The 18,111-nt window shown below is 40.8% G+C and overlaps 1 protein-coding gene across 1 annotated transcript in view; it reads right to left on the bottom strand.

Moving 5' to 3' along the window:
- Nucleotides 1–1,216: 1,216 nt before the first annotated feature.
- The window catches only part of mmp24 (matrix metallopeptidase 24), an 80,530-nt gene continuing 63,635 nt past the window's right edge, over nucleotides 1,217–18,111 (bottom strand). Inside the window, exons 8-10 of the mRNA XM_084741730.1 lie at nucleotides 11,824–11,962; nucleotides 6,620–6,886; nucleotides 1,217–1,822 (exon numbers count right to left, since the gene is read on the bottom strand). Coding sequence (XP_084597856.1) covers nucleotides 1,458–1,822; nucleotides 6,620–6,886; nucleotides 11,824–11,962 — 771 coding nt within the window. The 3' untranslated portion in view covers nucleotides 1,217–1,457. The remainder of the gene's footprint in view (nucleotides 1,823–6,619; nucleotides 6,887–11,823; nucleotides 11,963–18,111) is intronic.

Below are 18,111 nucleotides of genomic sequence, written 5' to 3' on the forward strand. Positions count from 1 at the left end.
AATAATAAAATGCTAAAATCATAACAATATAAGTTGTTCAGAGCAGTTAAATAAATAATTGATGCTGCAGATAAACAGAAGGCTTCAAATGGACCCTGTGATCGGTTATCAGCTCATAGTGGTTCAGTGATCGGCCCCAAAATATCCTGATCGGAGCACCCTTAGCTAAAGTGCCTTTTCTCTGAATCCCACTCATCATAATCAGAGATGATTTGTACAATAAACTCGAAATCCCATAAATCTGAGATCATTAATGATCTGTACAAAATTCAGTAAACAGGTTTTTTTCTTAACTTTCTGAGTAAAAATGACACTTTAATCCTTCACTTTTATCTGTTTGATAAACACGGGCTCTGGCTGCGTTCTGCTTGTGAAAAAAGAATGAATGTGTTGGGCCTGTTAAGACACAGATAAGGCTGTTGATCTGTCATTAATCTATTCCACCATTATATGCTGACGACTACATATTCTACATCTGTCAAAATCAGTCCAAGCTGCGTAAATCACAGCATTTTCTTACTGTGGTTTGACTATCCGAGAGGATTTTTAAGTTGACAAAGGTTTGAGTTAATGGTGATGAAGATGTTTTTTGTTGTATGTGGTAAAAAAAGAGAGAAAAAGGTCCTCTTTTACGGTTTTACATCTCCATAAAAACTAAAAATAAATTAAACAAAATTCAGAGATCCACAGAGAGATCCTTGGTTTTCTTTTTGTTATGGCCTTTCTACCTAAATGTTATCTTCAAGTTTGATATTTTCAAACAATTTCTTTTCTTTTTTTCTTTTTTTTCATCTGACTTAATAGTTGAAGTAGTTCACGTGTACAAGCTGTTGTTTAAACAAACTTGAAGGTGGTGTCTGGCTTTAAGGAGCATTTTTGTTCTGCTCCAAATCCTCTTTCTTTTTCTTTTTCTTTTCACTGAGAAGAGTCGTGTTGTAGGTCCTCGAAGAAATAGTCAAAGTTCAGTATCACTCATGAGACTGAAAAATCTGCTGTTTATCTCCTCCTCGGCCAATCGGATCCTCCCGGAGTCTTTGCGGACTTTGATCTCGCTGTCCTCAGTCATGTTTGTTTTAAGCGTCCTTGTCCAGAGAGGAACGAGGAAAGACAAACTCAGTATCCTTGCTGTTTTACACTGAAGTGACAGGCACGAATCTCCCTCTCTCTCTCTCTCTCTCTCACACACACACACACACACACACACACACACACTCACACACAATCTCACACACACACTCTGAGCTGACGTCTAAATCTACTCTCACAGAGCATTTTCAGTCTGCGCCCTTTTACCATTTCACTAGCTAGCACAATTAGCGTCTTTCAGCGCTCGCTTTCTGTTGTTTTACTGCCAGCGTTCTTGTCCGTTAGCCAAGATAAGCTAGCTAACAACATCGACTGCTTGACCTCCTTAAATCCACGAACTCTGACCTCTTCAAAGGAAGAAAAGTTGCCTGTCATACCCACTCCTGGACTGGGTATTTGTAGTAGTGCTGCGTCATGGTGCTCTGCTGCACTCCTTTGTTTTTAAACTGAAAGATCGTGTACACCAGCACCAGGATGCACAGCGACAGGATGCAAGGGATCACCACGGCGATGGCGTTGACCGTCGTCGGGACGTCGTTGATGGTCACCATGATGTCCACGTCATCGAGGGGCAGCTGCCGGTCGCCGCGGTTACCCTTGTTGCCTGAGCGCTCCATGTCAGATTGGTCGCAGCCCATCCAATCGCGCAAGATGGACTTGGGGTATCCGGGTTCCACCGTCAGCTTCTGGTTGTCGAACTTCCAGTACTCCTTCCCTTTGTAGAAGTAGGTGTAGTCTAAAGAAGGGAGGGTGAGAAGGGGAGGAGGAGGAAAGGAGAAAGGTGGGTGGAGGGGAGGTAAAGGAAATAGAACAAAAAAGGAAAATTAGTCGATCAAGCTGAAACAAGAAAAATGAACGTAAGTTGATCATATCCATCCAGTGTCGTCATTAATCATCTGTCGGTTTTGTGACAATCAGAGTTGACGCTACACTGCTCTGCCAATATCCCAGAATTCCAGGCACATGGATGAACTACTCAGATGTTTTAAATATCCATGTAAGAGCAGAGGTGTAGAGCGATCTGTTTTAAGCTCCAGGGCTACGACGCGTGCATGCATGTAGGCCGCTCTTAAACTGCGGCTTGTTTCACGTCATTTATAACCTGATAGGCCAGATGGTTTGTTCCACAGAACCGTCTGGGAAGTTCTCCTTAGAAACTGTTTGGGGACTTTCAAAAAAACACTTTGCAGGTGACTGAATGAACCTTCTGTCTGTCACGACTAACACAGGCTACAACCAATCAGATCAAACTCCTGCTGAAGCCGGTCAGAGGAAGAGTGGAAACACCTTTTTTGCAAAACATTGATCAACATTTTTCACCTTTTTCTGACATTTTATGAAGTAAACCACTAACTGATTAATAACCAATTAATGGAGAAAATAATCGACAGATTAATTGATGATGAACATAATTGTTAGTTGCAGCCTTACATCTTTTCCATCACGAAAAGCCTTCAGTACCGTTCTTTCCTCCTCTTTCAATGAAAAAATACTCTCTGATATAACTGATGCTTCAGGAGCCGCCATTATTTGCTTCTCGCCATCATCACACCTAAAACCACACCTGTAGCTGCCAGTAAGCCCTCTTAGGATGCTGATTGGCTGCACCACTTTTGGTGCTGACATAAGCTGGAAAACTGAAGCCTGACAAGATGAATTCTTGCATGATCTCACAAGAACACGAAGAGAAAGAAAACGGATAGATACGTTGGTTTGCCAGTTGAAAAGAGGCAGAAGCAGTTTTTTTAAAATATAATTTTGTTTCTGATATTATATTTTGTGGATTTGGTGGAGGAAACATGACCACTTTTGTCCACAGGGGGCTCCAAAATCAACACCGTATGAAAGTTCCTTGTAGCAGCTTTAACAGACAGGAGTCAGGCCTCTAATCCCTACCTCTCATCAAGTTTTCAGAAAAAACATATTGCACATATAACATATTTCAATCCAGCGTGGACACTAAGGTTCCACTGCACCACCTTAACAAACAGCTAATAAATTCAGCTGTGAAACTCTGCGTATATTTGTTTGGAGCCACAAAAGTACTGATTCAGTGTTAAAAAAAATCTCTTATGACGCCACAATGTGTCACAATAACAGAGGTTAAACACCACACGACGGCAGCAGGGAACCCCGTCTCCTCTGTTCTTCAAACGCTCCGTCTCAGGAGACAAACAGATGACGAACGCTGTCCCTCACGCTTTAAGAAAAGCTTTCTCTTAAACTGAAAAACATCCATCAGTGTCCTCAGCCTGCTCTCTCAGCCCCGTGGATCCCTGTGGCGCAGCGTCTCATTAGAGACAATAACATTTCTATTGTGACACAGTGGTTACAGGCAGATTCAGTGTTTCAGTCCCGGCAGCGGTTGTTTTTATTGAAGGGCAATATTATGTAATGCCTGTGAGACATTAGACGCTGTAGCTGTGAGACAAATGGGACGGTATGTGAGACAGAGATACAGAGGGAGGGATAAACCTTCACCAGCAACACACACAAAGTCTCACACACACACACACACACACACACACAGTCCCAATGAAAAGCTGAAACAAGTGCATTCACATGTGAGCTAATATTGATGTTCTATTAAATATCAGAAGGTCGATGTTTCCTCCAGCTACACAAAGACAATCTGTAAAAAACCTGCAGTCAACACATTGTATTGGTTCATTTTGTTCAGTCATTTTTTCTCATCAATGTAACCAATAAACTGAACTTATAAACACGAGTTCTTTTAACTTGAGGTCTTTCAGCCCTGAAATTATGAGTGCAGAGTTTAATCGAACCCTTTAAAGGAGAAACATGTAACTACTCCATGTGCAAACATGAGCACAGCAGAGTTAGAGCCACAGACTGTATATTAAATAATCCTGTAATCCTGTTAAATATACCATCTATGGTTGAAGCGAGTTGTTTCCAGCCGCCTCCTCCTCTCCAGACACGGCAGAGACATGCAGGCTGCAGGAGCTCTGCAGGGTGAACAGCATCTTAAACTGACGATAACAAGTGAGGATGAGGCCTGCACTGTAAATTTACCAGCTGATTTTAACTGTCAGTTGTCTGTAAATGTTCAAAGTTCAGCCTGTTATACTGAAAACAAAAACCCACTGCTCTGAAAACACACACTCTGGACGATGAGTTCACTGCCCGCCAAACTCCATTGACATTTTGCTCAATTTAGCAGTTATAAACATCCATGCTTTCTACAACTCACAAACAGACACTGCCTCATTTGGTGAAAATTCAGCAGTAATGTGAACTCTGATTAATGTGAAACAGACGTGAAATACAGTTATTCTGGTCTACAATAGAAATTTAGATTCTCCTCCTGATCTGCACCTCCTGGTTGAAGCCACCAGAGTTTTTGAACAACTCTCAGTCTCTGTCTTTTAGCTCTGCTGACTATCTTACCATCTTTAGCTCGTAACTAATCATGAATGATGTATGAACACGATATGCATGATCGTAACTACGTAGGAGGCTGATAACTGAAATAAAAACACAGGAAAGAAAAAACTTTTTTTTCTCATTTCTAAAAAATATTTCTGACATTCCTCTGTGTACCACTAGAGGCAGCCTGCGTACCATCAGTGGTACTCGTACCACAGTTTGGGAAACCTGGGCCTCATCGAATTTATATGTTTTCAGTCATTACAAAATTACCACAACTTGTCTTTTCAAATTCAGTCAATTTGAAATTTTAAGGCAGCCTGGATACTAACTTTAAGTGAAAACTGTTTTTTTTTAAATAGTGCATTCATTCTTGAATTAAGTGTTGTGTGTTTAGATTTTATTTTTCATTTAAAGCTGAAATCTGCAAACTTCTGCACAATAACACCTCTAGAGCTGTGAGGCTGTTAACTAAAAGCAAAGATACTGAAGAGCAGCAGAGAGATCCCAAAGATCAACATCAGGGCTGATTCAGGTAATAATCAATCAATATAAATCATTCAAGCTGCTTGATTATTGCAAATCATTATCTTTAGGATAAATATTGTATACAGAACGTTTAAGTAAATATTCGTAACACACTGAATTTGTTATTGTTGTTCTTTATGAACATTTAAAGGGCTTCAGTGGTTTTAGTGTCCTCAGTGTATTACAGTGATCAGAATTCAGCTCTAAGGGGAAAACATATAGAAAACCTGTTTTTAATGTTGGTGTGAAAATAGTCAAACGTAAACATGCAGGCAGAATATCAGTTCAGCAGCTTTAATACACACAGCAACAGAAAACCCCCAGAAGGTTTCTTCAGATGTCTGCTTTTTTGTCTGCTCCATCACCTCCGAACAGCCCACAGGAAACACACACACACACACACACACTCTCTCTCTCTCTCTCTCTCTCTTCTGTTGCATCCAAAGTCCCCGCAGGACAACTTCTCATCTAACACCAAGACACCATGCCCGACCGACCATGTCACCACCTCTGATCTTACACACATACGCACGCACGCACGCACACACACACACACACACACCCTCTGAGGCAGCCACAAGGTCAGGAGGTCACGACTGGACAAGTAGCAGTGATGATGAGCGCTTTTCTTCCGGCAGTCGGTCTGAACGTTTGAGTCCACTGGAGGATTTTTATGCTGCTGGAGCAGAAACGTTGTGTTGAAGAAGAAGATTCAATTAACTGAATCATCATGAGACTGACTGACTGACTGACTGACTGACTGACTGGTTTGTCGACCTGTTCTCTTACTTATCTGTAGTAGAACGGTGGAGACGTTTGTTTACAAAACCTGATATTTTTCTCTTTAGGATAAAAAGTATCTTGATTTTCCAACAGTGGTGTAATGAAACATTGACACCTCACTGTTCAGCATGTGTTAATTTTTAAAGCAGTTAGTGCAGTGCCTGTTTGGAGCGTGTGCACATCTGTAACAGGCTGCTTGCAGTGTTGTTGCAGGTTGTGGGCATTTTGAGCATGCAGACATTTGGATTGCATGAGAGATTTCTTGACCCCCGGACTTGATGCTTGCAGCTCATCTGATCTGAGCTCCAGGATTTTGTGACGCAACAATAAATGTGTGTTCTGAGTTTCTCACACCACAGAAACATGTGTTATTAACCACCCAGCCTAATCTGAATGATTTAATTAATGTCAGTGTCAAACACCACAACGACCTGAAAACCACCTGAAACATGGACGCTCCTAGCAGCTTTATTGGACACGTCCAGACATGTTTGAGCCACCAGAGCCAGAGGACGGTGACAGGATGGGATTTTTTTTTCTTCTGTGTCGGGTTGTTGGAACTGAAGTGAGCTGAAGTGAACTGCTGGACTGATTTGGACTGAGAGAGTCGCTGACGGTACATTCGTAACGCAACACAGCGTTATTCTAGCCGGACAAGCAGAAGCATCGCCTCTGTGTCCAACCCGCTTCTCCTCAAGGTCTCTGTGTCTCAATGTTGTGTTTTGGAGGGAAAAACTTGGCACATGAGTCTGGATAAGGAGGGGTTAAATGTCTTTAAAAAAGCCTTGTGTATGAATTGTTTGTTAATGTTTGATGATGCACAGACACTTACATCCCTCCCTGCTGATGAAGGCGCCCTGCGGTCCGTTCGGTACTCCCCTCCACACGCCGATGGGTTTGGGGTATCCCGGGTCCGCCGTGCGTTTCTCCTCGTTGTAGCGCCAGTACTGGTCCCCTTTGAAGAAGTAGGTCTTTCCAACCGGCTCCCAGCGCAGCGCCGTGTCGATGCCGTCTTTAGGGAGGCAGCTGCCCAGCTCCACCAGGCTGTGAGGGTAACCCGGCTCAGCCGTGACCTCCTTAAACACCCAGTACTTATCACCTGGAAGACGACGGAGAACGTGAGTCAGTCCTTTAATTATAGTGCGCATATTATCAGAGTTATCATCTTAAAGTTTCAGAGAGAACGTGTATTCATGATCACAGATGTTAAAGTCTGAGTTTAATGTTTACTCAAATAAACATTTCCTCTCTCCTTAAGGTTTTTTTTTTAAATGATGCTGGAAAATATATTTTAAAAGATCAAATTATTAAATGACTGTTAAACTTTGTAACGGGCCAACCTTCTAGTGATTGCATTTTTTATTAAATGGAATAAGATGGAAAATCTCAGAGTTGACGTCTTACAGAGTCGACAATATTTTTTCATTTCACTGCAGTCGTGGTGAGCCGCCATTTTATTTTTTGAAGTTGCTCAGACGAATCAAAAGACACAGTTTTAAACACATTTGATAGCAAAATTATTTAATGAATTTGTCTTAAAATAGAAAGTTTACTGGTGCTTGAGCAGTTATCCCCACCTTTTTTAAACCAGGAAGTGAGACAGGGGTCCTTAGGGTATAGCTAACATTTTTTATGCCTGATTTAATCATGTTTTTTTTTTTGGTAGGACAAGAATGGGCCACTTATAAATGACTATTTAATAAATGAAATCCCAGATCATCAGCAAAATATGATCAATTGTTCTTTGGCTCAAGGCTGATTTATTTGCAGATTTGTCTCTTGGCATTCACAAGAATCTGAGAGTTCCTCCTCCCACCAAACACTTCCATTATAATCCCCTTTAACCTGGACCTACATGCCCCTAAATCCTAGATATGTTTTTCATTTCCTCTGCAGACAGAGCTCTTAAACGTCGGTGTGGTTGTTATTGGGGCTTCAGGTGTAAAATCCTTTCTTTTCCTGCAGGAGAGTTCAGGAGATCCTACATCGGAGTGCAGATGACGAAACGGTGCTAACAAAAACGAGACAGAATGAAGCGCTTCTCTTGGTAACATCTACAAGCTTTTGGCAGCAGAAAATAACAGTTTTAATCAACTGAACTGATCTGAACTGCTTGGTGGAAACGTGGAGGTGAAACATGACCCGCTTAACAGAACAAAACGTGTCACAACATAACCTTTATAAATAAATCTAATTAAGCTATTTTTTGTGAATAAATGCTTGAAAAAACAGGACAGAAAGTTAAACTCCTGGTTAAACTGTAGTACGACACAGACGCTGAGAAAACAATGAAGATTAAACAGCTCCTCTGTTAAACATCTAGTTATTATTCAGAAGACAGCTGTGGGAAAATACAAAGAGAGATTAAAAACTGGTGGGACTCTATAAAAGCTCTTTTACTGGGTTTTATTAAATCAGCCTGACTTGAAACCAGCTCCTTTAAATAGCGTGGACTTACCATCTGAAATAATAAAAAAACATAAGGGACCAATGAATCCAAACAAAGATTAATACACTGCATCCTAATTTGATCATTTTCTCACACTAATAACTTCCCCACATTCTTTTAAAACTGCTGGATTTAGTGGTAACTTAAATAAACGGTTTAAATTACTGATGCTGACAGATAAATGTGACCTTTAGCAGGTGTTTTTATTATCATATTATCATTATCATCACACAGGACATGAACTCCACTCTCCTGAGTTTAAGTCTTTCTTTTATGTGACCAGCGTCCTCCAGACACACCACCTGACTTCGACTGCACATCAAAACACAACGTTACACTGCAGAAAAGGAATTTCAAGCATGTTTCAGGGAAATAAGTCTTAATTGTTTGTCTAAAAAGAAAAATAATCTTGTTAAGCAGGTTTTGCATTAGAAAAGTGATCTCTAACTTTGACTCAGTAAGACACTACAGCTAATACTGGTTTGTATGATATTCCAGCAGAGGAACATTTTCTTTAATGAAAATCATGTTTTTAACCTTGTTAACACGTTCATGTGTTACAAGACATATCAGGAGAGAAATAAGCAGTAAACACCACATCTGAGCATTTCTTGCTTTGAAACTGCAGTGAGCGAGGGGCGTCTCAGTCAGGCTGGGTCATTTTTTTCGCAAAAAATATATAACATGTATATCAGGCACAATTTATTGTTTAAAACGGACTTTAAGAGTCAGCCCATTTCCACGTCCTCTCAATTTAAGAATCTTATGAGATGATACCAATTAAAGTTTGAATTCATCTATTTTTATTTATTGTGAATGAGTGTGAGCGCATCAGACTGTACGGAGTCCAGAACCTGCTTCTGCACATTTTACACGACTGATGTCTGATCTACACGACACACTTACAGGAGAACACAAACATCGTAGTTTAACATGAACCATCTGAAGCATGAATGACAGACAGCAGAGCTCATGATAGTTTCTGAGGACATTTTCAGATCTAAATACAAACTAATGACTCACAGCACAGAGATGTATTTGTTTAAATGATGCATCCTGCAAGTATCATCATTATCAGATATGAAATTATGAATTACTTCCAGAAAACTATGTGTCCAGCAACTACGGTTTCAGTTTGAGTCAGAGCTGAGCTCTCTCCCTCCCTGAATGATGGACTAAAAAATGCAGATCCCATGTTTCTGATTCATATCACAGACTTAAGAAAACATCTTTGTTTGGTGAAGATCCCTGCAGATGTCATTTTTTTATCATTTTTTCAATGAAAATAAGAATAATCATGTAAAAGTTGTTATTCACTCTAATATTGCAAATAATATCACGATTGCAATATTAGTCAAAATAGTTGCAAAACTGTCTCTAAATCGTTCAGTCCTAAAGCCCTTAAACAGTGTTGGGAACATCCCTGCAGTCGTGCCTTTACAGCCTCTGAATCATCACCTCATGCTGTTTTTGTGCTGCGTGTTTCTGTGCACCAACATCTACACTGTAACAATAAGAGATTCAAAAATGAACCACAAAAGCTACAGAATGTGTGAACTGATGGAGAACGCATGCACACACACACACACACACACACACAAAGAGAGAGAGAGTGACAGACAACAAATCCATCTAATTCTGTGTGTTTTGTCCACATGTGCCCCCCCAAATGTGTGCAAGAAACATCTCTGAGCGTCTGCGTATGTCACTGCATGTGTGTGTGTGTCATAGCCTGGTTGAGCTGTGTCACTGTGTCCACAAGAGTGTGTGTGTGTGTGTGTGTGTGTGTGTGTGTGTGTGTGTGTGTGTGTGTGTGTGTGTGTGTGTGTGAGTCGGCAGCTGAGAGAGCAAAGCTATTAATATCTGCTCCTGGCTGGCCGCGATAGCAGGACACTCCTTCAGAAGATGTGTGTGTGTGTGTGTGGTGTGTGTGTGTGTGTGTGTGTGTGTATGTGTGTGTGGTGTGTGTGTGTGTGTGTGTGTGTGTGTGTGTGTGTGTGTGTGTGTGTGTGTGTGTGTGTGGGTGTGTGTATGTGTGTGTGTGTGATGGAAATGAGCGGCTCCACAGTCAGCAGGCCAGGGATGAGGGAGGTTTCATACATACACTGAAATTCTATTACTTGAGGCTGGGTGCTCCCCGCTGCCTCGCCATTCTCTATTTCACACTTTATTAAATATATTTCCAGGAGGAGGCGGCCGTGCAGCGAGCAGGACGGAGTCTAATAACGCCGCAGCAGATGGCAGACGCAGATTTCAACTTTCTCCACTCGAGATTGGGAGTAAAATCGACTGATTTCGGAGCTGCTTCACAACAAAAAAAACTTGAGCAAAGTGACCAAAGTGCTTGATTTTGTGAAAAAAACACACACAATCAAACCTTAAAGGGATATTTTGAATTTTTTGAAGTGGGGTTGAAACAATTCCTTAACTTGATCCACTCAGCCCACAGACTAAATGTAACCACCACTGTGTGAAATACGTTCTGTGCTCCAATACCAACACTACCAGCACTATTTAGTATGCAAGATAGAGACTTTGCAAAACATAGTATGTCAAAAATACCAGGATGTCCTACTGCATCTGGTCACATTTTGCAGAATGCATGCCTGCATCGATAAAAAGCTGTACGTGAATTGGATACATACGTGAATTGGATACATACATTGCATCCTATCGTATTGCATCATGACAGGGCTGAATCGTAGTGCACCGAATTATTAACTATTTAAAAATTTCTAAGATGCATCATATCGTTGAACATGTGAGATTTATATTAAGGTTTAGTTTGAACTCACCAAAGTCACACAATAACACAAACAGATGAAGTAAGCAGCTTATGGTGGCACTTTCCTGTCAGAAAGGTCTGTCTGACAGAAAGGTAAAGTGGTGAAAACATTCTAAATAAAGCGTTCACTTAAAGTGATATTGATTTTTTTAGGTGTCAGTACATTGTTTAGCTGCTGCTTCTCCAAACTGGGGGCGTGTCGGCCATCAAACTTCTGTAGCTAATACACCGATTGCATGGATAAATACCCCACACTTCAAAATAATCCGAACTATCCCTTTAAAGATCAAACGTGCAATGACCCACTTTAAATGGTATATTAAATAATTTATGACTAATTAACCTCAGTAATCTCTGTGACACTGATGAAGCCGCAGGAGCCGCTGATCATCAGAAACATAATAACAGACACGTTTTCACAGAAGAGAGGAGGAAGTTAGCTGACGGGGAAGTAAGAGAGCTGAAACAGACTCAAACTGAACATCTGGTGAGAGATAAAGTGAGATATATGTGATTAAGTATGTAACAATGTGTTTTCAAGCAACAACTTATGGCAGAAGTGTGATTCCAGTTACTCTTAACACCTCCCTCCATCTGTTAGCTTCACACTGAGACTATTTAGTCTTATTTAAGTAAAACAAAGACACTAAAATGACAAACAAATAATAAACTGGTGCATATTTTTTCCTGTACAGTACAGTATATATGTCTGGACCCATGAGACTCAAGTCCTACTTCCAGGCAGAACTGTGACACGCTGATGTTGATTACTTTGCACACATCTTTGCATCCTTCATCGTACCTTTGAAGAAGACAAATTTGCCGTCAGATCTCTCGTAGGCGGCGTCGATGCGAGGCGGCAGGCCCTTCCAGAACTGATCGATCTGCATGGGGTAACCCTCCTGCACCTTGTTGTTCCTCAGACGCCAAAACCACCGGTCCTGCAACACGAACAGACACAAGTTAAAGCTTCGGTGTCGGCTGTAGTAAACCTGCAGTGCCAGTGGCATTATGAAATGAAAGTCTCAAATGATTGGAAAGTTGGTTTTGAGAACTTTCTGAGTCTCAGAGCTGCAGTTTTCATTGCAGATGGAAGGTTTCATATGTGAGGCAGATCTGGGAATCATAAAACCGTTTGATAAATCTCAGTCCAAGGAAGCTAAAAAAGAAAGAAGTGTTACTACATTGTGTGTAGTGCATGAACACACTAAACACACAGTTAGTGTAGTGGTGAATGTGCAGACCGCTCCTTCATGTCATCATCTGTGTGGTGGAGTAGTTCGTTACACCTTATTTTCATGGCATCACTTGTATATGTACGAGTGTGTTTGTCTGCATGTGTGATAAACAGACCTGCAGCTTGTCCACAGCCAATCTTGAATTCTACTGGATCGATCAGCCTCATTTTTTTTGAGCGCATCCATGACTGAATGCTGAAGGATCTCTGTGATTTTGAAAAGCCTTGAAAAATCTGTGACATGAGCCGATGGACGATGACATCATCAGTCGTGATGGCTGACAGTCAGAGTGAGTTACCACTGTAACACTGGGATTCAAAAGTCTTTTTTATTTGAGGTTGTGTCCCGTCTGACTTAATATGATAATAAACTGAGAAAAGCCGGAAATCTTAATTTTTGAGAGGCTGAAAACAGCATTTTCTGCCATGTCTGCATGACGAGACTTCAACGATTAATCGATTATCAAAATAGTTTAATTTCTTTTTTTTTTTTTTACCAGTTGCCCGGTTGGGCAGGTGAGTTGCCAGATTTACTTGCCCGGCATGGTATTTTACTTTACCTGAGCAAGTGGGCTAATCCTTACTGTTGAGACCTGAATGATTATTAGCCTGAAATGTGACCCTGTTACTTTCCAGCAGCTTCCCGTTAGTCCTGCTTTTAAAATTATTTTTATCTGAGTCATACAATGATAGCACTGGTATCAGATCAGTATCAGCTGATACACAAAGTTCAAGTATCAGAATAAAAGGAAGGAAAAAGGGGAACTGGAACATCAGGATTTAGTTCGGGCTGCAACCAAAGATTATTTTCATTCAAATGTCATTTCAAAATGTCAGAAAATGCGTCAAAAAGTCCAAGATGACGTCCTCAAATGTCTTGTTTTGTCAACAACTCAAAAAGATTATTTGATCATCAAAATCATTGGTTATTAGTTTAATAGTTGATTAATACTGAATTAGTCAATTAACTGTTGCAGCTCTAGATTTAGCGGCATCTATAGGTGAGGTTGCTTGTTGCAAACACTTGAATACTACTCGCCTCACCCTCCCATTTCAAGCATGTAGGAGAATATAAATATATATAATAAATATATAGATGATAATTAGGTGATTATAGACTCAGGAAAACATAATTATGAATATTATATTTAATTTCCGGCGTATTCTGATATTCTAAATCTGACAAACTGGACCTTTAAACGTCCCGCCTCTGATAAAGAGCAGCATACAACTGATCGCTCTACAGGAACCATCTGGGACTGTCGGATGGTTCACTACATACAATATTTGGTATTTTTTCCACATCGATTATTTCCCAGACATCTCTAATAAAAAGAACAGCACACATATAGTGTACCACTAACTCTGAGAACACTTCTGAGAAATGAGTAACTGGAAGTCACACCCATATTTCACACAAAGTATCATGAAACTGGGAATAACATGGAAGAAAAAGGTGTGAAAAAGGAAGGTGAGAAATGCTGTGTCAGAGGGAAAGGGAATAACCCGATGGACGAACAGAAACAGAGAGGACAAACGGAGAGAAACAGACAGAGGACAAAGAAAAGTGAGGTGACGCGAGGTAAGAGGAGGAAGAAAGAGGAGGAGGAGGAGAAGAAGGAGAGCATCAATCTTAGCTCATTATCATTTGGCTTCGGTGAAACTAGGACACAGCCGAGCACAGTCCCCACTGAGTGCTATACACACACACACACACACACACACGCACACACACACACACACACACACACACACGCGCACACACACACACACACACACACACACACTCTCCATCTCATATGATCCAACATCATCCACTGGCCGCTAATGCTTTTCTGTGTGAACCCAAACAAAAAAAAAAAAGAAAATCGATGCTTCACATCCAGCGAGAGAAACCGTGAGTGTTTCTCACAGAGGAAACATCCCATAATGAGTGTCTCCTTTCAAACGCCCACTGGCTCTCAGTGCTCTTTATGTCTTAATACGCCCCTGTCCCAGAGCTAAAGGAAAAGGAAAATCGGCCTTGATTTTCTGATCGATGATGATGCATTTTTTGAAGTTATAGAGGAGCTTTTGTGTTTCTTTCAGGGCCAGAAACTCCCTCAGTGCACAATGGTGCTGCTGCAAGAGTCCAACGATTTACTGCACGTTTCCACCGTCGCTGCAAATCTGAGAGGAGATATACTGAACTTATTTATGCATGCAGATATTACAGAGCAACACGATCGTTCATTTGGAGTCGTGTTTGTATCACGTGATGAATTTAAGTCTCTCTTTTAGCTTGGTATTTGGTCTCCACCAACTCCAGAGGGAAATATCGTCTCTTTAGCTGCTAAATGCTACATTATGTTTACCAGCTAGCAATGATGTGCAGGTCAGAGTTTTTTCTGGTCTGCTCCCACCTGAATTATCATGAGAGCCAAGTTGCACCACCCGATCTGCAAAAATATGCATTAATCAGTGACCCGCACCCAACCCAACCCAACCCAACCTGCAAATCACACAATTTATGCAACACAATAGCAGATTAATTACAATTTACAGTTTAATTTAGCTTTTATCTAGAGCGACGTACATATGAGAACTGACACAGGCAAGGATCTAGTCAAATGAGAACAAAACGAGTCAGTGCCATGAAGCAAAGTTCAAGTCTGATAGGTCGTAGGTGCCTACAGGCAGTGCCAGCGGCATTATGCATAGAGTTCATAAGGTGCATTGGATTCTTTTTGTTTTGTTTTTAATTAAATGTATGGATTTCTTGTGCAGTCAGTGAAGTGCAAATGTGTTTAAATAAACAAACTGAATCAAAACAAGTGACCATCAAAGACATGAACTCTCACATTTTCCTCCTAGGTTTGGGCGATCAGACGAATATCTCACCTAACAATGATGGGATGTGTTTTTTTATTGGCTGATTTCTGGAGCAATATTTGTCCTTTTTTAAAAAAATTTTCTGCTAATGTTCAGTTAAGGATTTAATTCAACCAAACCAGAGTTGGTGATTGTTGGAAGAGTGGACAGTGAGTTTGAATGAAGCGTGTTTTATGAGGAGGCACAGTTGAGCCTTAGTTCAGTAAAAGGGAGAAACTTGAATTCAGAAGGTGTATGGTTGTATTTCTCTGTTTAAGAGGGAAAACAGGTGTAAGAGTATTTCATTTCTTGACACTGTGAGTTTATTTTGTATATTGGAGCGTGCATAACATAGTGAATTTGCCGAGACTGTAGAGGACGGGAGAAGGTGGGAGCGAGGACGAATATATCGTTGATGGGCTGACGATGGCCGGTTGGAAGATTTTAACACATCGCCTAACCCTATTTCCTTCTTTTGTTCTCTTCTTCTTTTTGCCTTCATATCTTAACAGTGAATTTTCACATAACAGTCTGTACTGTATTTTTAGAGTTTGTGTTTGGCTGCACTGTGTAGAAACAGAGTCCACAGTTTCAGGATTTAACTGATTTTGTCGCGCTCTGAGTGCCGATCAGATGAGCTGACAGAGCGCACTGGATGCACAGCGAAACGCAGCTGAAGTGTGTGTGAGGGAGAAGAAGGTAGAAGGTGGACTGCTGCACAGAATGATTCTGGAAGTCTTTAATAACACCGACCGCTCCGACCCACTCACCTGAACCCGTGGTATTTTCTAGAAAGTTGACCTGAACCCACTTGCTTCACTACCAGCTCGTCTCTAACTGTGTCTGTCTGCTGTTTACTGCTGAGCGGGAAGTCTGCAGTGAGTTTTTACAGATTTTTTCCTGCTGTGGTCGAAATATGAGAGCAGTGAGAGTGAACAAAGAAACTCACTAAAAAGCTCCTTAAAGCCGAGGAGAGCTGCAGATTCATCACTGCGATAGATTCCTTTCACATCGTCACACTGCCAATGCAAAGCTGTACACTGATGACTCTCATGCAATTATGAATTAGCTTTACTTTCTTAGCTTAAAGCATTTAATTAACTGATATTACCAACAGAATATGAAGAAATAACAGTTTGTTATGTTTGTCTGTATTGTGTTGCAGAGATATCCAATGATGCTAGCATGCTAACCAGCTAGCCCCGGCCTGTTCTGTCTCATAATACCAATTTGTACCTCAGGAGGAGAAAGTGAGTCGCTGCAGCTGTGTGCAGAACCAGTTAGCTAGCTGAACGGCTACCTGAGCTAACTAGCTTACGGCAGCTACAGTTAGCAGCTGTTAGCGGTTACTATTTTACAGTTACAGTTAGCGGGCACTATTTCTATTTTTTAACTCTAGTAAATTTGTAATTCTTAATTCTGCTTAGACAGATACATTACATCAGCCTGAACCGACTGACCCACAGAGAAGTATATTGTCACAACTTCAACATTAACACACACCTGGATGATACTCAGCAGGTAATGACCCAGTTTGAAAGAGCTGATCCACAGAAAATGTGTTATGTAGTTTATATATATGTACACCTGAGCCTAAAATATCTCCACTTATATCTCATTGAGGCCCACAGCAACAGAGCAGCTGCTCAAAGTCTCCCAGTTTGACTCAAGTCTGTTATAACGTTATAATCCACCCAGTTAATGTTCCGCTGTTCACAGCTGGAATTTAAATATGATCTGAGAGAAAGAAAGGAAAAAACACGTGTTAATGATCTGATCAGATCGGCAGGTAGGTAGGTGTAAATGTGATCCATAAACAACATGACACTGATACAGATATTTGCTTTTAGCTAAAAAATGTCAAATTTAGAGAGAGAAGGCTGGAAGAGATCGGCCTCTACGTCTTAACTTACATGTCTACAGTCAAATTCAAGCACTTTTCAAGGAAATCTCCATATCTGAGAGGCTGAAAAAAGCATTTTCTACAACTGTTACATGAAAAATTACTTTAATCTTAAATTAGCATTCAAATAATTCAATAGTTTAATGATTTGGGTTGAAGAGAGAGATATTTGGCTCATAAAACAGCAGCTGACTTACAGCAAAGTAAATATTATTTTAAAATTTGAAAATCGGACACTGCTAAAAAACATAATTACATAAAAAATATAAAATATTAGACTTGCACCGATTTCAACTTTCTTAGCCGATTCCGATTTTGAGAGGTCTGACCTAACGATTCCGATTTTGGCCGGTTCCGAGCATTCACAAACATTTTTGCAACTTTTCTTGTAAATATGTTCATAATAAGACACTGACTATTAAATATTCATTTAATACTTTCTCCAAAATCATCCAGGTTACAACCAGGCCTTATTATAATTTTATATTAAGATTATGAATTGGGTGAACGTATTCTCGCGAGATCATCTCGCGGGATTTCGTGGGACGCGATTTCACGTGATCTTTTGTGGAAGTGGATGTAAACAAACCGGAGACTAACGCGTGCAACAGTTTGAAGTAAAACTTTGCCGTGAGAAAAACAAACACAGAAGTTAAAGGAGTCTGGATGAGAAAATGTTTGAGGAGACACATCAACACAGGATGTTTATTCTTCAGCCAGAACAGGTGAGATTTTAACTGTCAGTCTGTGAACAGCAGTCTGCTGTTAGCTTGCCAGCATTAGCCTGAAGTGCGAGAGAGTTTACGGCTGTTTTGCGACATTGTCAGCTGCTCCGTCTCATTGTAGACTGTCTGTCTCCTTGGAATCTGTCGCTGACACCATTTTCAAGCAGATGTGTCTGAGTGTGTAGCTGTTATCAGCGCTGTGTTGACATCAAGGTCAGTTTGTCTGCTGCGCGCATGACGTGACCATCGTGCAGAACATGTGTTTGACAATGACGGGCACAGAACCGGATTTGTGACGCTGACCGGCCGGTCACCGGTCAAGGCCAGTCACGTGAAAACCGGCCCGATTCCGAGCATTGCCGATTAATCGGTGCA

The sequence above is a fragment of the Lutjanus erythropterus genome, chromosome 2, assembly GCF_056507025.1.
Source record: "Lutjanus erythropterus isolate fLutEry1 chromosome 2, fLutEry1.hap2, whole genome shotgun sequence".
Lineage (NCBI taxonomy): Eukaryota > Metazoa > Chordata > Actinopteri > Lutjaniformes > Lutjanidae > Lutjanus > Lutjanus erythropterus.